The 19,607-nt window shown below is 44.5% G+C and overlaps 1 protein-coding gene across 1 annotated transcript; it reads right to left on the bottom strand.

The window, feature by feature from the left end:
* Window positions 1–4,053: 4,053 nt before the first annotated feature.
* DIO1 (iodothyronine deiodinase 1) lies at window positions 4,054–19,041 on the bottom strand. The gene is made up of 4 exons (XM_079142412.1): window positions 18,657–19,041; window positions 12,603–12,746; window positions 7,240–7,439; window positions 4,054–4,508 (listed from the first exon to the last, which is right to left on the bottom strand). Exons 1-4 carry the CDS (start codon window positions 18,991–18,993, stop codon window positions 4,440–4,442), a joined length of 750 nt encoding a protein of 249 aa, XP_078998538.1. The 5' UTR covers window positions 18,994–19,041; the 3' UTR covers window positions 4,054–4,439.
* Between the last annotated feature and the right edge of the window lie 566 nt (window positions 19,042–19,607).

Raw genomic sequence — 19,607 nt, 5'->3', positions numbered from 1 at the left:
ACTGGCATAATTTAACCAGAAAGTAGCCACCAGGGGAGCCTGGGAAATGCAGTTTTCAGACTTCCTGCTTCCTGGAATACAGAAAAGAGAATAGAAGAGGAGGAATGAATGAGAACCAACACCACCTGGCCAATCATAAATCCAATTTAAGAAGAATCAGGATTAGAGGGAATGGCTGGGAAAAAAATCTTGACATGAAATAGAAAAGAACAAAGATGGATAAATGGCTATAGAGAGATGATAGTTATGAAAGAAAGGGAGATAAAACATATCTATAGGTGCTGAGTAAGAAAATAGAACAAATGCAGCAGGAAAGATTCAAGGCAACAGAAGAAAACATCCCTGAAATTAAAAATATGTATAACCATCAGTCTTACCCTACAAAGAGGATTTTGCTGTTTTGTTTTGGTTTTGAAACAGGGTCTCACTGTTTTCCAGGCAGGCCTCAAATTTCTGGGCTCAAGGGATCTTCTGCCTCCTGAGTAGCTGGGACTAGATGCACAACACCACCCCCAGCTTAAAAGAGGATATTGTGTTCCAGGAAAGTCAACACTGGAATCTGTCTTGGTGGAGTTACTGAATATCAAGTAAAAAGAAAGAATCTGTCAGGTTTTCTGGCAGAATAAAAGCGATACAAGTGCCAGGAGAAGTAAATTAGGCTGACCTCAGGCATCTCCTGCCAGAAAATAGTCTAGCAGTGTTCATAAATCTGAGGCAGAGAACTCAAACACAGGAATCTGAAACCCAGCCACATATCCTTTTGGCTTCAAGATGACAGACTGGTGTTCATGAGCATGTAAGACTTCAGGGAATAGGGGACCCACATGTGCTTCTCAGCGAAACTGCTGGTGACCCCACTGAGCTAAGGTGTTGGGCAGATTAGGTATCCTGGATTCCTCAATCCAAATCTAAAAATGCTGGAGAAAATATCATAATCAATCTTTTAGACTTGGTAGCTGAGCTTACAGAAATTAAAAAAAAAAAAAAAAAAAAAAAAAGTTCTGTGGCCAGGAATGAATTGAGAGCTCAACTCCAGAGAGGTAGACAAGCACAAAAGTCATCAGCCACTCTGGGTATGGCTACCAATTCCTGGTAGTCAGAGCTTTTGTTTCCTAGGCCTCCTGTCTGGTGCAGGAGGCAATGTCATAGTGTCAGAATAGAGCATGGCCTCTGAGTCCCCCCATTAAGGCAAGTACGACACAGAACATCACCCTCAGAGAACAAGCAAATTAGAGGGAAATCTTCCCTTCTAAAGCAGTCAGACTGGGGTTGGGGGTATAGCTCAGTGGTAGAGTATTTGTCTAGCATGCTCAAGGCCCTGGGTTCCATCCCTGGTACTACAAAAAAAAGCAAAAAAAACAAACAAACAAACAAAAAAAAAACAGACATGTCATGGTGAAATACTTCATTCAAATCAGTTGTTCTGAATGCAAACTACACTCCGGTCTGGACAGGACATATTAACAAGCTTTTTTGCTTACCAGTGTCTTACAATATTAATCAAGCCGAATGGGTTTATTTTTATTATCCAGACTCAAAGAGGTCCCCTCTACAGAAAAGTCCCCTCTTCTGTCATCAGTTAGAATTGAACCCAAACCTCACACAGGTCTTTTCACATATTCTTTTTTCAACCTTTGTTCATGTCATTGTCTCCACTTGAAATGCTTCTCCCTTCCCATGTTCTCCAGGCTCTTTCCAAATATGGTAGCACTAGTCATCCTTGAAAACCAAGTACCAGTGCCACTAGCTCTGTAAAGCCTTGCTTGGATTCACCCAGCTCAGAGGGATTGTGCTCTCCTCTCTGCCCTGTGAGCATTTACCTCACCTCAGGCTAACATATCATATTCCATCTTGAATGGTTATTGTCATATCTGTTTTAAGCTGCTAGAGGACGACAGCTGTGCCTTGTCCATCTCTGCATCACCCAGCACACAGAATTAGTGCTCAAGTCATATCTGATGCATTAAATTGAAGATATTTGAACTAGAAAGCCTGGATTTTGTCATTCTAAAAACACTTCAGTTCCAGCTACTATCATTTGTTGAAACAAGAGGTTTCAGTGCATTTATGGACATGCATTGGAGGACTGTCTGAGAAGTGGTTCTGAAAATTGTTGCCTCATATGCCAGGTTCTTCTGTGGAACTTAGTGCTTAGGAGGAACAATGCTCAGCTCTGCTTCAGTCCCACTGTTGTCACAGCTACTTGTTCTCAGTATAACTTCACCACCTCACGCCTGTGTTGGCTGGTTATCTTCACAGAAGGGAGAATTTTACTCAGTGTCTCTTCTGTCCTTCTAATCCACAACCCCCAAAAAGGCAGCCCACGTAGGCAGTTGCGGGATGGCAACAATGATTCTCTTGGTAATAGCCAACACTTCCATGGCATTTGCTCCAAGCCAGGCACACTGCTTTACTCATGAGTCCTCTCTGATAGGCACTATTCATGTCCCATTTTATGCTTCAGGATACCAAGGCAGCCTAACCAAAGTCACAAAACCAGCAGAAACAGAAACAGCTAAGACTCTGGCCTTGACATCAGAAGTGGAGTTGGATCTCACTTTGTTATGTACTACTTCTGAGAACTCACAAGTTACTCAACTCTCTAAGTCCTCATCTATAAAACAGGGACAATAATCTCTTTAGGATAAGGAGAAATTAAATGAGAACACACCTGAAAGTGTCTGTGCTTGGTAGAGGATTAATGACGACTCTTAGTGGAGTAAAATGGGTGAGCAGTGATGCACACCTTTAGTCCCAGCTACTCAGGAGGCTGAGATATGAGCCCAGTAAGAAACCAACCTGGGCATAGTAGCCAGACCCTATCTATGGGGAAAAAAAGTGAAATAGCTAAATTTAAAATATTAACATGGTAGCAACTAAGGCAGAGCCAAGGAGAATGTGTTCTCATGCTGGCAAAATGCCGCCCCCAGTCCACCTTTTTGTCATGTTGTGATGGTGATTTGATTCCAATGTGAAAAATTATTTCCCTCCAGCAGGATTTCATAGACAATAATGCATTTGACACATAACACATAAAGACTGAGTATTCTTCCCACCAAATGGGACCCCTCCAGCAAGTGATATTTTTGCTGATCAGATTACATTGTGCTATAATAGAAGATAGGTTGGACTGACAAAAATTGGAAAAGAAAATGTAAAGATCACACTGAAGCCATCCAAAATAACTCAATATGTTTTAATTGTTCTGCATTAGCTTGCTGCATCTTAGAACATTTTAAAAATCAAGTCACAGCTGTGGGTACTTTAGGCTGTGGCCATCATAAACAAATATGAAAAGAAGCAGAGTTAAAACAGATGAATTGTAAAGGTTATCCATTAATCTGATGTGATCTAACACAAATGACCATTTAGAGACTAGTGAAGAACTCGGAGAAACAATTTCAATTATGAGCTTCTGCATAGCTGAACGATAGTTTTTGCCGGTGCTTATTGTTTGGTTTGGTTAAGGTTATCATGCTTTGGAGAAGCCAAAAATCCTCCTGTCAAAATGTCTCTTGATAAGTGAAAACAGTGAAAGATTCCAGAGTAACAGAGAGCCAGATTTCTGTGAAATATATTCAAAGGTGGTAAAATGAGTACTCTCCTTTTCCTGGTAGAATTGGATGGTTACCATGGAAACTCGCACATCACCACCACTGACTGATTTAAATCTTTCGGCAAGGAAAGGGTTATCATTTCTTCTGTTCCCACCTCTCCCCTTACATTCCTCATCTCTTCTTAACAAGTGGAATTCTTCCTATGCTTGGTTCTAAAAGCCAGTTTAGTATTTTAAATGATCAATTCTGTGAACAACAGGTTTGGCCAAATGAACTTGCCTCACAGAAGGGGTACCATATTGAACCACTTGGTTTTCGAGCGGCAAAGGAGACACCACACTTCAGAAGTATGCCAGTGGAGTGTAACTGCCCTTTCACTAGAAGACACTGTGCAATGAACGTGGTCTCCACCGAGGGAGCTGTGCAGAGTTGCACGTTCTTTAACAATTCACTTGCATGAACAGCTCAAATATTGTTTCATTTTCTCTATAAAAATTGGTGCTGGGTGAAGTGCCTGTAATGTGCCTGTAATCCCAGAGACTCAGGAGGCTGAGGCAGGAGGCTCACAAGCTAAAAGCCAGCCTGAGCAATCAGTGAGACCCTGTCACAAAATAAAATCCAAAAGGGCTTAGGATATGACTCAGTGGTAGAGCAACCCTGGGTTCAATTCCCAGTACAGAAAAAAAAAAAAGGAAACAATGTGTCCTGATTGGGTGTTGTGACCTGTGCTACCAGCATTTGTTTGCTTAGATCCAAAAAAATTTGAGCTAGTAGTTCAGCTGGTAACACAGATCAAAGGTGAAAGTCACCTGGGCTGAGGGGAGAGCCAAGCCTGAAGGAGTCCTTCTGTGGGTCACCTAGAACTGGGGGATTCTGTCCAGGTTAGCTGCGGAGCTTTTCCAGAACAGCACGAACTTCCTCTGGATGGTAGTTCCAAGGGCCAGGTTTACCCTGCAAGAGAAATGAATCAGACATTCCCAAATTTCCAACCTGCAAGGAATATGTAGGTCTGGAGGTTGGTTGTGAGATCTGGGCTAATTATCTATACTGGTGTTATCAGTACAGTTGGCCAGTGGATCAGATCACCCAAGGAAAGTGGGTGGGGTGGCATCAACTTTTAATCAGAGAACTGGACAGAGAAGTAGAAGGAAACATGAGGCAAAGTGACAGAGTTTTAGAAGAAGAAAGGGATCTATACAAATAAGTTTCTCTTCCCTCATTAGACCTTCAGACCTGCCTTTCCTCCCAGTCCCCACGGGAGCGCAGCTCACTCTGCACCAGGACCACCACTGCCCCTCCAGCCCCTCTGTCCTGGGGAAGCCCTCTGCACTCCCTACTCCCGGCAGCGGCCACACCTCCCAACTATCTTGCTCCCTCCAGTCCATTCTTCACCCAGTAGCCAATGGTCCTTCCTTCCTTCCGTCCTTCCTTCCTTCCTTCCTTCCTTCCTTCCTTCCTTCCTTCCTTCCTCCCTCCCTCCCTCCCTCCCTCCCTCCCTTCCTTCCTTCCTTCCTTCCTTCCTTCCTTCCTTCCTTCCTTCCTTCCTTCCTTCCTTCCCAGGGATCTTTGCCACTGAGCCGAATCTGCAGTCCTTTTTATTTTTTATTTTGAGACAGGGTCTTACTAAGTTGCTTAGGGCCTCACTAAGTTGCTGAGGCTGGCCTTGAACTTGTGACCTCCTGTATCATCCTCCCGAGTCACTGGAGTTATAGACATATGCCACTCAGTTCAGCAGCCAATGATCCTCATAAAGAACAGATCTCATTATGCCTGTTTCCTACCCAGAATCTTCGTATGGCTCTTCTTTGCCCTAAGATGAAGGCCAGACTCCTTGGTCCAGGATCAGACCTTGTAACCCAATTGCTTCCAATTCCCTATTTACACTCTATGCTATGTGCCTCAGGGTCTTTGCCACCTGTTCCTATATTTTTGGCAATCTTTTCCTTGTTCTTACTTGACTGACTGCTTTTTTTTTTTTTTTTTTTTTTGCTACTGGGGATTAAACCTATAGTGCTTAACCACTGAGCCACATTCTCAGCCCTTTTATTTATTTTACTTATTTTTTATTTTGAGATACAGTCTTCCTAAGTTACTAAGACTGGCTTTGAACTCATGATCCTCCTGCTTCAGCCCCCCTAGTCACTGGGATTATAGGTGTGTGTCACCACATCCAGCTGACTGCTTATGCTTTAAGGCCCAAGCTTGCCACATCCTCTGATACCCTTCCCCAAAGGTTGGAAAATCTGCAGCCTGAGACCCCAGTCAGATTGATGTGTACATTCTTCATTTACAGTTGATCTGTGGCTGCTTCTGTGCTATAACAGCAAAACTGAATCCCTGGGGATTCAGGGTTATCTGGTCCACAAAGTAAAAATATTGACTATCTAGCCCTTTACAGAAAAGGTTTGCTGAGCCCTGCTGTGGAATCTCAGCACTCAGGACATTGTATTACTACTCTTTATTTGAATCTTCCTTGTCCCCAGATAGTGAGCACCTGGAAGTAAGGCAGGATCATTTTAAAATCATTTTTGTTTCCAGTATTTGCACAGGGCCTAACCCAGCACAGAGACTCTGTGCCCAGCATCTTAGAACCTTGTCTCAGGGGAGGGGCAAGGAAGAGGGACCTGCATCCTTGTACTGTGACCCTCAACCCACTGGGGTTCCATCTACAAGGTATTGCTTGTTTCACCTATATAAGTAGGGCCAGTTTGATCCATGGGCGGAATAGCATCCACATGGTTGGGTATCATCAGTAGTCCAAGGCTGCAAATCCCTTCAGCAGCTCTAAACTTATTTCCTACTCTCAGAGTCCAACACTGTCCAAGGCACCATAGGCCATGCTTATGTTTAGCTCCTATTCCCTAACAAGGCTGGGGACTGTGAGGGGGAAATAATCACCAGGAAGCCCAGACTCAGTTCTCTGGCTGCATCTCTGCTTCAACATTTCCAGCTCCTACCCATAGAGTCCACTCACTTTGGGTTCCAACACCAACTCCAGAGTCAGGCCTTCCTCAGTGATGAGCAACTTCAGCCCCTCCCTATCCTGCTGCTTCTCATCTGGAACATTTACAATTGAAATCAAATCCTTGCTTAGTAACCTTGAGCAAGTCAGTTCCCCTCTCTGAGCATCGTTTATAAAATGGAAACATCTTCTATCTCCCAGTTTAAAATCAGGGTTGGGCCAGTCATCTGAGTTCCAAAGGCAGCCAGTAGGATGCAGTTATTGTCCAAATGCCAGGGCTTTTAGAGTGTGGCGTCACACACCTGCAACAGCAGCAGCTCAGGAGTCTGAGGCAGGAGGATCACAAGTTCAAAGCCAGCCTCAGCAATTTAGTGAGACCCTAAGCAACTCAGTGAGACCCTGTCTATAAATAAAATACAAAAAAGGGTTGGGGATGTGACTCAGTGGTAAAGCACCCCTGGGTTCAATGCCTGGTACCAAAAAAAAAAAAAAAAAGGCCAGGGCTTTCATGGGCTCAGTTCATCTCTGGTGAGGTGAGGACCAATCTTCTCATTTTGCAGAAGAGGAAACTGAAGCTCCAAGAAGTAAAAGGATTTGCCCATGGTCACGTGACTAGCAGTGACTTGAATCCTGGGTCTCTCTGATACCAAACCTTCTTTTTGTCCTTGTCTTCCTTGACCCCTTTGACCCTCCCTGGGCCTCCTACCCCTGGGTCATCACCTTGTAGAGGATCCTGCCCTTCTGGAGTACGTAGAGGCTCTCGGGCAGGGCTGCGTAGAGCTGGCTGCTCTGGTTTTGCATGGTGTCCACCACCACAGGGCACTGAGGACTCCTGGCCAGCAGCATGTGGGCTGCCTGCAAGCGGTCCTGGAGGTTCCGGTGACTCTTGATGTCCACGTTATTTTTAAAAGCCCAGCCATCTGGAAGAAAAAGATTAGGCACTCAAGCTCTACAGGCATGGCACCCAATTCCTGCAGGCTAAATACCACCCACTTTTTTTTTTTTTTTTTTTTTTTTTGCAGTGCTAGGGATTGAACCCAGCCAGGGCTTGCAAGGCGAGCACTCTACCAACTGAGCTATCTCCCCAGCCCAATACCACCCACTTTTAACAGAAGGTCCCCAGGTAGAGGAGCCCTTGGCCATGGTTTTGCCCCATTTCCTATTGTAGGAACATCTTCCAGGTTTCATAGTTACGGATTGATGGAACACTGAAGCCCTGGACTCCCAACTTCCAGGCTTCAGCTCTTCAACGTGAGGTAGTCCAGTAGAGAAAAGGTTCTTGATCTTTAGTAAGCATATATGTCACTCAAAGACTTTGTTAAAGGTAAATTCAGATTCAGTCTAGGGTGTGACTGAGCATCTAATCTGCTCCCAGAATGTAAGGCTCCTGGTGCCTAGGCTATACTTTGAGAGGCAGTGGTCTAGAGCAGTGGTTATCTAAGTGTGTGGGCCCCAGAGCAGTTACAGCAGCAGCACCTGGGAGCTTTTAAGTAATGCAGATTCTCAGGACTCGCCCTCGACCAACCAGGGTTGGGACCCAGCAATCTGGGTCAGATGAAATGCACTAGAGCATTAAAACTGGTTTAGGAACTAGTTTAAGAATTGCTGCTCTAAATTAAAACTAAACTGATATTTCATCTCACTGCAGTAAGAATGGCAATTATCAAGAACACAATTTACGTAAATGTTGGTGAGGATGTGGGGAAAAAGGTACACTCATACATTGCAGGTGGGACTGCAAAATGGTGCAACCACTCTGGAAAGCAGTATGGAGATTCCTCAGAAAACTTGGAATGGAAACACCATTTGACCCAGTTATCCCATTCCTTGGTTTATACCCAAAGGACTTAAAGTCATCATACTACAGTGACACAGTCACATCAATGTTGATAGCAGCTCAATTCACAGTAGCTAAACTATGAAACCAACCTAGATGCCTTTCAACAGATGAATAAAGAAAATGTGGTGCTTATACACAATGGAATATTACTAGTCTTAAAGAAGAATGAAGTTATGGCATTTGAAGGTAATTGGATGGAACTGGAGAATATTGTACCACGTGAAATAAGACAATCCCTAATAAACAAAGGCCAAATGTTCTTCCTGATATGCAGAGGTTGACACACAATAAGGGTAGAGGGAGGGAAGAATAGAAATTCACTGGATTAGACAAAGGGAAATGAAGGGAAAGGAGAGGGGGATGGGAATAGGAAAGAGTTGAATGAATCAGACATAACTTTCCTATGTTCATATATGAATATACAACCATGTAACTCCACATCATGTACAATTATAAGAACGGGAAGTTATACTCCATGTATGAATCATATGTCAAAATACACTCTACTCTCATGTATAACTAAAAAGAACAAATAAAAAATAAAAAAAACAAAACAAAAGGAACTACTGCTCTAGAGTCTAGACAACTTTCCTCTCCTAATTATTCATAACCACAATGTTCTTTCCAAAATGCAAATCTGTCCATGTCACTCTCCTTCCTAGATCTTTCAGTGGCTTCCTATCACCATCCAGATAAATCCCAAGCTCCTCAGTGTGATCCATGAAGCCTTCGTTGATCTAGCCCCTGCCCATCCCTCTAGTCTTCCTCCAGCTCTTTGCTCCAGTAACTGGGTGAAATACTTGGATTCCTTGATCCCTGCTCATAGGCTGTCTCTCACCTTTGCTCTTTTTGTTACAGTGACTATCTCCACTGCAGTGTGAGCAGAGCGGAGCCTTCTCTTTCTTGGATTAGGCACTGTGACTTCTGCTACTGGAGCTGATGTTGCTTTAGCTCTACTGACAGCCCTGGTTAAGCTGCTCAGGGTGAGCTCACAGCCAGGTATGGTGGCTAGTCTGGCAGTGACCCTTGTTCTCATCCCCTTCTGTGCAGCTTTCCTATCTCCTACTCATACTGCCATCCAACCCATCCTTCTACCTGTCCTCTAGAGACTCACTACAATGGGCCCACACATTGAAAAAACTGCCCATGGCCTTGACCCTCCACTTGCCCCATTTCTGGGGAAACTGGAATCCAGGTAATGTAGTCGTAGGTTCCTTCAGAAGCCACAAGGCCTATGTTTACTGTAATAGCTGCCCTGTAGTTGAGATAAGTTGCTTAAGTGTATCAGTAGAGTCAGCTTCACCTCCTTGGTGCTTCCAAGTCTTCTTGCTCAGTACCCTTCTCCCAAGTTAAACCAACTTTTCAGATTCCTTTCAAGATACAAATATCTGGTCAAAGATATTATTACTCATCATCAAATTTCTTGATGATGATAACACCAACTTCTATTTATACCATGTTTAGGCAGCTGTGTCCACCATGGGCTCATTGGAGTTTCCCAGTGCCTCCCATGTCAGGCCAAGCAGGGATTCTCAGCCCCATAGTATATAACTGAGAACATGGAGAGCCCAGAGCGGCACAGAGACTTTCCTCCCTAACTTTAAATGTAACTTCCTTACTGGAAGGAACTGTGTATATCTTTTCTCTCTATCTCCCTAGCCCCAGCACAGGCCTGGACAATATTGTAGATGCTCATTAAATAATGTTGAATGAATAATTTTGTGAGGCAGGTGATGTCATTTTTATGGTAGAGAAGCAGGAGTGAAGGGGAGTTTAACCAAGATCACATGACCAGCATGTGATGGAGCTGGACTCACACCCAGGTCTGAAAAACCAATGTCTGATCTTCCCACCATGCCTTGTGCCTCCCTGTATTTTACTTAGACAAATGTGGTGTGTGGAGGACGTCAAGTCAACTGATTTGGGCCCTAGAGACTGACCCAGACCACCTCCTAGGACTGCTAAACACTAACTCTGTACATTTTATTTCTGAAGTGCAGGTTATGCCCAGTTCTGTCTGGTTGATAGAAACAAGGACCCTGAGGAAGGAGATGGGGAGGAGGAAAAACTGTCAACAGTAGGCGTGGTAAAGTGTGTCAGGACAGGGACAGGAAGCCTTTCCTTGGTGACTGAGGTAGTAGATAGCCCTAGGTTCCAGAAAGGTTTAAACCTACCTGGTCTGATTCTGGGAAAAAGTGAGTCAGGGACAGGTATCTGGACCAGGAAATAATGTTGGTGATGTTTCAAACTCTCTTGTCACAGTTTGCAGTTTACTCTTTTGGAGATTAAAACTGTATCTTCTGGGACTTTGTTACTCAAAGTATGGTCCCTGGACCAGCAGCCTTGTCCTTACCTGGCCCCATGCCAACACTCTGGAGCTAGAATCTGCATTTCAATAAGATGCCTAAGTGATCTGATCACACATTAAAGTTTGAAAAGTGCCCCCCCCCCACCAGGAAAGCTAAATCAAATTGGGCTTGGCTGAACTCCAGCTGTGTGACATGGAGGCACTGTCTCTTCTCAGCCTTGGAGACCACAGATGCCAGTGTCACTGCCATAGATCTCTTTCTTTAATTGATGACTGCTGCTCTCACAAAGGGATGTTTCACAAAGAGCTACATTGTGCTTATGTTTGCTATCCTGTCCCCTAAGCTGTTTTAAAACAAATTTTATTATGGAAAATTTCAAATACACATAAAAAAGAGAGAACAGTATAATGAACCTCTCATAACACTATCCTATTATAATATTTTAAATCGCTCCAAAATTGTCATAGGGACAGATGCTGCCAGTTAAAAGAACACAGTGTAAGTTGAAAAACAATTTTTAAGCTTTTGTGTGCATTTATGTCAAGATGTAGTGGGTTTCAGGTAGGGCCCTGGAATATGCATTTCCAATAAGCAACCTAGGTGGTTCTGTCACTGGAGATCTGGGGACCACACTAGGCAAAGTACTACTGTCAACTTGGCTAAAGATTAATCAGAATCACCTCTATGCTTATGAGACATGGACAAGCCAGCAAGGCTAACATGAGCCTAAACAATTATTCTTCCCGTTTTTACAGAACTTGACTGTGACATGGACTGTACTAAGTGCTGGGTGACAACAATGAATCGAACAGCATCTCTCCCTTTTGTGGGGAGATGGATGAATAAATGACACCTGTTCCATTTAGCCACACAAGCCTTCCTGCCTTCCACAATCTCTGAATTTGAGACTTGGGCCAAATTCATGAGTTCAGTCCCCAGGAAGATCAGAGATGTGTCTGACCATTTTATAAAGTTTAAGGGGTTTAGACCAAGATATGCATGTTTCCTGGAGGAACATGTCTGCCTCTTGTAAGGAAGGACTATCTCACTTTTTCAACTTTCCTAGCAAAGAAGATTTCCCATGAAATGACCATGATGGGTGACCAGCAGATAGGGGCTAGAGAAAAGATTCCCATGCAGGAAAGAGTTGGCCTAGATCAGTGGTTCTCTCAGTTGTGGTCCCTAGACCAGCATCACTTGGAACTTAAAGAAATATACATTCTCAGGCCTGTCCCAGATTTACTAAGGCTGTCTGCTTTAACTAGCCCTCCAGGTTCTTCTGATACTTATGATAGCCTGAGAATTACTGGCTCACGGGAACCATATCTCTTTGAGTCTAAGGATATATCTTTTTCTTTTGGGTACTGGGGATTGAATCCAGGGGCACTTTGCCACCGAGCTACATCCCCAGCACTTTTTTATTTTTTATTTATTTTTTAGATGGCGGGGGGTCTTGCCAAATTGCCTATGGTCTTGTTAAACTGCTGAGGCTGGCCTCAAACTTGTGATCCTCCTACCTCAGCCTCCCAGGTCACTGGGATTACGGACATGTGCCACTATGCCCAACTGTCTTACATGTATCCTACAAATAACTGTATAGCAGTCATTTCACTTATTTCAGGTCCAAATTCCTTGTAGATGTGCTCAAGTCAATTGCTCTCCCTTGGTTTCCCAATTTATCTGTTTAAAATGTTAGAACGCTCTTTTGCTGGACCCCATCTCTCCAGGTTTTCTGCTCTTTGTGTCCTGGTTAAAAGCAAACTGTGGAGTGAGGTGGGGTAAACACAGTGCAGGGACCCGGAGGTGGTGGGTGCTCCATGAACAGCAGTTCTTTTCCTCCTTCCTCCTTTTCCTCCAGCCCACTATCAATCTTGTATGGGGAGAGGGAAAAGAGAGGGTGGGAATAAGGAGAAGCAAAAAGAACCTTTCAGTACCTGATGCATGTGCTTCTTCAATGTAAATGACAAGAAAATCTGCAATGGGACTGAAGTCTTCAATGAGTCTCTTGAATTGGTCAAATTTGAAAAGAAATGAAGGTCAGGTGCAACTTCCAAAATTCAGCACCAGTGGCCTGTTGCCTGAAATGGAAAAACAACCATTATAAGCCAAGAACATGCACAATTTATTGACTTATTTTTGCAGGCATCATCTTCACTCCTGTCACCTTTGCTGTCTCTCCAGGATGTGTCCTGGGCAGTCAGGGGCCTACTCCTAGACAGCATGACTTAGCAGGCGCTGGAGCTGGTTTCCACCTTTCCAAAAAGAGAGGTTTGTATTAGGCGATTGCCCTGGACCACCTGCAGATGGTGGCAGTTAAAATAGTTACAGGGGAGTCCCTGTTATGCAGTTTATGAGGCAAGTAGGCCTCCATTCTCTCAGGTGATGAGATTAATAATACGGCAAAGTAGGTAAAATTTCCCCACCTTACAAAGAATCTGAGGTTTACAGACCTCTAGGACCAACACACATCAGGTCAGTGGTGAAGTCAGAATGAACAGCTTGGCTTCTGGACTTGCCAATCAAAGTGCATCAGTGTCCACATCCATAAATAACATAATAGTACATATTTTATAAGACTGTTATGAGGAATAAATAAATACTGACAAGGGCTTAAAATGGTGACTGGCTCATAGTAGGTGCTCGATAAATGTAAGTGGTTACTCTGCTCGTATCTCTTCTCTGAGTTCTAAAATGAGGAGGCCATGAAGAGGGGGAGTGGAGCCTGCTACAAAATGAAAACGCAAGGTCCCTTGCTCAAAAAGGAGGGGGAGGTACTGTAGCATTTATTAAAATAAAAAAAATTCTTCTGTGATCTCTAGCTTGACCTGGCATGCGGCTTTCTAGTTGCTATTTATGTGACACTCCCCCAGAAACAGGGATGTTCAAAGGGTGAGTGCAGGCTGCATGTGTGCTTGTGGCCACAGGCTCCTGGCTTCCCCCTCCCTTTAGCCACCAGAACAAGGCACCATGACCTGGCCAGGAGCATGGAAGGCAAGGCGAGTCAGACCTGCCTACCACCCCAACCAGGGACACATTTCAACCTGTCAGGGGAATGCTGGCAGGTTTAATGGGAGAGAAGAGGGGATAAGAGGTTTCTTCCTTTAAGTCACCCCCAATCACTTGCCAAATTGCACTGTGGTGCTGCTAACCAGGCTGGGGACAGTCATTCACATGCCCTGCCCAAAGACACTAGGGGATACCGACACCCAACCCTGACCTTCCTCATGCTGTGTCCGGGCTCTTTATGGGGCTAGAAGGTGGGAACAGTCACTGACTGGGAACAGGAAGAAAAGGCATCTGGGGATGGAAGAGTGGGCCCCGGGAGCACATCCCAAGCTGTAAGGTCTGAAAAGCAAGGCTGTGTGTCCTCAGGGTAGCCTCCCTTGCCCCATTGGGCTTCACTTACAAAATGCAGGTTCCAAGATAAACTTGTTAAGAATTTCAAAACAGCTATACAGAGTATTAGTCCTCAAGCATGAGACCCTTCTGAATGTGGGACCATGTGTGAGTCACTGGTCCTATGCCAGCTTTGGGGAGAACCCTGTGGATTCTTATAGTCAGAGCTAAAACATTGTTAAGCCCTTGCCCTACATTTATTGGAGTAAGTGCTGTTCCTGCACTGTGACATTGTCTATTTAAGTGTTCCTGTCCCCCAGGTACTTGTTACCCCTTAGAGCTGGGCCTCATTCAAACTCATATCCCCAATCTCCAGCACACTCACATTCTATGTACAAACATTTATTCAGATTTTATAATATTTAAGCCTCCCTGCCAACTGTTGGTTCAGTGGAGAGTGAGATTAGCAGGTCTCTGCTCTCTGCAGTTTGATTTTTGTTTAATGGGAAGAAAGGCCAAAAAAAAAAAAAAACAAGTAAATACAGAAATGAGTCACTTCAAATTGTAATCAGTGTTATGAATGGGACTTAACGGGATCAGATGGGTAAGGAAAGCCCTCTGAGAAGCTGCCATTGAACCTGAGAAGTAAAGAACAAGAAAAATCCAGCTGTGGGTAAAAGAGAAGAACATTCCAGGCTTAGCTACTCAATGTGCAAAGCTCCCGTGGAGGGAGAGAGCTTAGTTTGTTCAAGGATCCACAAGATCGTTGGCTGGAACCAGGCAGGGAGAGCAACAAGAGGAGGTGGTTGGGGAGTTTGGTGTGGGACAGAGCAGGAGGTTCTTGTGGACCTTGATGCAAAATCCAGATTTTATTCAAGGTACAATGGGAAGACAGGGAGATATTTTGCAAGGGTGGTGTATATTTATTGCAGTTTTGGCTGTCCAGCCCCACACCTCCTTTCTACTTGCAATTCCCTATTTTGTGTACTGTTAATAGACACTGTGCCCAGCCTTGCTTTATGGAAGACAGAGGGGACAGGTCCACTCTGCCCCCAGCAGCCAGAGTACAGGCAGTGACCTTCCCCACCTCCAGTGAGTTGATTAGATGCTCCCACATAAATCATTGATTTTGGAGTCTTGAGATGGTAGAATTCATTCCTAGCCCAATGGTGGTGCCCCAATCAGGGATGGTGATGGGCTTGCCTAGCAACCATAGTGACAGCAGGATCCAAATGTGACCATTGATGCCAAAAGACAATCTATACTCAGGGTTCCAGCTGTTATTGATTCCCAGGGGACCCCAACATCTTTCCAATATGCCTCTTGATGGATGGGTGTGTATGTGGCCAGTAAAACCAGAGTGAGTTTCTGTTGCTTGCAAGCCAGAATCCTGACCTCTTCAGTAGAGCTGTGTAGTGAGCAGATTCACACTTGAAGATCAGTAGCTGCTCTGTGGAGGAAGGACTGAGAAAGACAATGGAAGTGGGGAAGAAGCAGTTAGGGGACCTTGTGGAAGTCCACATGAGAGACGATGGGAACCAGGGCTGGTGTGTAGGCAGAGGCAAAGGGAGAAAAGAGATCGACAGGGCTTGCTGATGGAGTGGGAGGGAGGGCATCTTAACCTGCTTGGGTTTATTTGGTCAGTTATACATCCTCCTTGTTCTGCAAAGGATTTGAAGCAGCTTACATACATAATAAAATATTAAGTAGAAACTAAGGGGAAAAAATGCCATTCTGGAAGGCATCAAACAGGAGGGAAAAATGGATAAACAAGCAGGCTCAAAGGTCCTGTGCATTTATTGTGACTGAGCTATATAATTGACTCTGAGATTTTTTTGGTGGCCAAGTAAAAGGAGAAACCCAATTAATATTTAATTCCTAATTTTTCAGACTACAGTATGAGGAGAAGGTAGGCAGGTTTCTCTGAAGTTACAAAGTTTTCCTTGTGTTTGACTTGCAGGATTTCTTCACAGGAGGCCCCAGGAGACATGCAGTGGGCCTCGGGCCTGCTGGTCGATTGCATGATGACTCCTCACTCACATGACAGGGAGGCCCCGTTGTTAGCAGGGAGGCTCTCAGGCCAGTCACGGCCAAGTGGCTGGTTGTCAGACTCCAGTGACCCCAGGGAGTCACTCTTCAGATAAGAAAAGTGATTTAGGGTCAGGTCTGGTTCTAAATTTTAGCTGTCTGGAATTTTTTTTTTTTTTTTTTTAATTGGCAAAATATTCAACACCTGCTCATCAGGACTCTGGAAGGGACAGAACCATTTGTTTAATTATTTATAGTGATTGGGTACAGTGACCAGTATTGAGGGCAAAGTTTAAACTTAGTTCCCTGCTTTCCTGATAGTAGAAAAAGGAAGGATGAGTATCAGAGGGTGTCAGGGTTGAGGGCTGGGCCTCTGCCTATGGCCACAGGCCCCAGCTCAGAGCACGCCTTTTTTAAAATATCAGACAAGGATAGTCAAGTTCAACTGGGAAAACAGCTCCGTAGCGGAGCTGGACTCAAGCCCACCCTCATGACGGCTGGACCAGTAAATAAGCCCCCACAGCAGGCTCTCTCAGCAGAGAAATTCCATTTGTAATTACTAGAAAATACTTCACCAGTACCCTTGGAAATATTTTAGAAAATTTTAAACAGGAGATGAAATAAAGTCAGTTTCATTTGAACTCTAAGATGCCTAGAAAACAAACCATCCATAACTTGCCTTCTGCTACAGCATGTCAGTTAATTGATGTTTTGCTCTGTGTGTGTATGTGTGTGTCAATTGTGTGTGTGTGGCTTGTGCATGGACATGCAGAGGTTGGACAATGGCTGAGGATTTCTCTGTTTTATTCATTAACAGAAAATACACCAGTTAGTTCTGGCTCTGCTAAGAACTTGCTCTGTGACTCTAAATAAGTCATTTACCTCTCTGGCCCTTTGTATCTGAAAAAATGAAGGAGTTGCTTTAGACGAACTATAAAGAATCTTCCAGTTCTCCCAATCTGTGCCTCTAAAATGAGTTCAGAGTTTATACCCAAAGCATACAACAGAGCATTTTAATGGTCTGATAGTATTCCAAAACAGTCACAGGATGTCTTTGTAATAAGCAGAACTGATCATGTTTACTCTCAAAACCCACCAACACCCTCAGGATAACACCTACCTGCAGAGAAGACACATAAGGCCCTCTAAGCTCTGGCCCCTAATGATGGCTTCAGCTTAATCTTTCACCTCTTCCTGCTTTTTTTTTTTTCCTCCTTTTCTTTTTTCTTTTTTGTAGTACCAGGGATTGAACCCAGAGCTACTCTACCACTGAGCTTTATCCCCAGCCCCTTTTAGTTTTTTATTTTATCTTATGACAGGGTCTCACTTATTTGCCCAGTCTGGCCTCAAATTTATAATTCTCCTACCTCAGCCTCCTGAGTAACTGGGATTACAGGGGTGCACCACCACACCCAGCCACTTCCTGTTTCCTGAACCCCATTTCTACATCTCAGACCTCTGCTGCATCTCCCACCTGTCCTGCCTGCTCCTCAAGACCCTCTTCCTCAACTGCACCAAGACTTTGCGTCCCTAGATGATCAGGCTCACCATTTTTTTCTGCAAACAGCCTTCCTTTGACCATCTCCTTACCCCATCCATAAGAGGGCCTCTTCCCCAGAACCCTCTGCTTTCCTCTCTCACTCTTCCATCTCTCAGTCTGGATTATGAGCTTTTCTGGGATGAATGCCAGCGGGGTTTATTTCTATAAGGCTAGTACCTATTATTTCAGGGGACTTTGGGTCAATAGGCTTAAAGTCAACTCCATTTTACAAATAAAGTTTTTTTATTTTTGTTTTTGTTTTTGTCTCCTCATCTTCAGTCTAAGCAGCAGCAGCAGGGACCAGTGATAAGTTTAAACACTTTCTAACTGAAAGTTTACAGTTAAATCATGGACGTCAATTCTATGAATAGGCCCTGAGGCAAGCTGGCTTTCAGGAAACTGATCTTTGGATAACTGACATTCAGCAGATTGGCCTGTTCTCTCACTGTGTCTGGCACATAGTCAACGCACAATAAAAGTTAGTTGTCACTTACATTGGTCTTGAAATCAATGGTAACTTGCTAACTGTTGAGTAAATTGAGATCATTTGTGCACTCTGGTTTAAAATCATGACCAAACAAATGAAAGAAAGACACTATTGCCCTTCCCTCTGCTTAAAACAGTCTTCCCCATTCTTCAAGACCCATTTCCAAAGTCACCTCCTCTAGGAAGCCACCTCAGTCCTGCAGGCCAAGATCATACCTTCATAGCCTCATGGAAGGAATAATCTGTATAGGAGAAGTGGGGCTTGGCTGCTTGAGGGAAGTGCCATTGAATGGAAGCTGAAGGATTTCACCAGGCAGAGGTGGACAGAGGGCAACCCAGGTAGAACCGATTACACAGTAAGAAGAGCATTCAAGGGCCGAGAGGCCGGAGGGGGCCAGAGTGCATGACTTGTGACTGCAGTGCCTGGGAAGGCGTTGATGCCATACAGAACCTGGGAAAATTCCCCACTTCCTGAGGGGGACGATGACAAGAAGCCCCAGAAGGAGCAGCTGGAGTGGTAGAGTTCAGTACCTTTCAACCCTTGTCTGTCCCCTCCCGCCACCATCTCAAGCGCCCTAGCACACCGCAGCCTCCTGACCTTGCATGAAGTCCCAAATGTTGCACTTCTGTCCTGAGAGTCGGATCACAGGGCAGTTTGGGGCCAGACCCCCCAGCTCAGCCTTGTCCTCCAGTCGCTGCCAACGGACCTTCAAGACGAACCAGAAATACTGGGTGCTGAAGAAGGTCGGGACCCAGTTGTCGGGGGAGAATTGAGGGTTTCTGGTCATACCAGTCTTCTGGCCCATGGCCAGGATATTCTGCTTGGCTCTTTCTGGAAATAGTGTCATTAGCACTTTGCCCATGGCCACCTCCACAGCCACCTGCAAGAGTATCCATAACTTCTTCAGCCATAGGCCTGCCCGGAGCGGCCCCATCTCAGCACAGTCAGTTGGCTCTGAGGCTGATGGACCGGAGGCTGCAGCCAGATGACACTGGGCGGGGCTGAACAAAGGTGCAGGGTCAAAGCAGCCAACTCCAGGCAAGAGGAAGGTGCCAGGGCAGAAGGTATTTGCCTTTCTGTCAATAAAATGGAAAATTCCTAACCAGGTACACAAAGGTCTGTTCTCATTGTTATCATTGCAGATTCTTTGCTCTAGCTTTTGAGAGATTTTTGGATTTTAAATTCTCCCTTTGATTAATTTTTTAAAACCAATATTTAAAAAAATCCACTCTTAAACAGTCCCTATTAAAAGATCTATTGAAATGAATAGCCTCTAATGTTAATTATTCTTTTAATAATACAAATGGTTCTTTTAGGAGTGAAAGGTGATTTTCCCACTCTTGGTGGAGGCAGAGTCCTGCCTGGAGGTTTTGGATCTGGACCTCCCAGGGCAGTGACGTCTCTGGGGCCATCTTCAGCTTTGGGCTTGCAACTCCCCTTTAGCACTGGGAGTAGAGAGTCAGGTAAAACTCTCTCCTCTCAGAGAGGCTGTAGTCTAGCGCAGGAAAGACAAGTAAACAGAAAATTGTCATTTACTTTATTAAATAG

Source organism: Sciurus vulgaris, assembly GCF_902686455.1.
Source record: "Sciurus vulgaris genome assembly, chromosome: 1".
NCBI lineage: Eukaryota > Metazoa > Chordata > Mammalia > Rodentia > Sciuridae > Sciurus > Sciurus vulgaris.
Note: the sequence above shows the minus strand (reverse complement) of the source record. Positions and strands in the feature narration are given on the sequence as shown.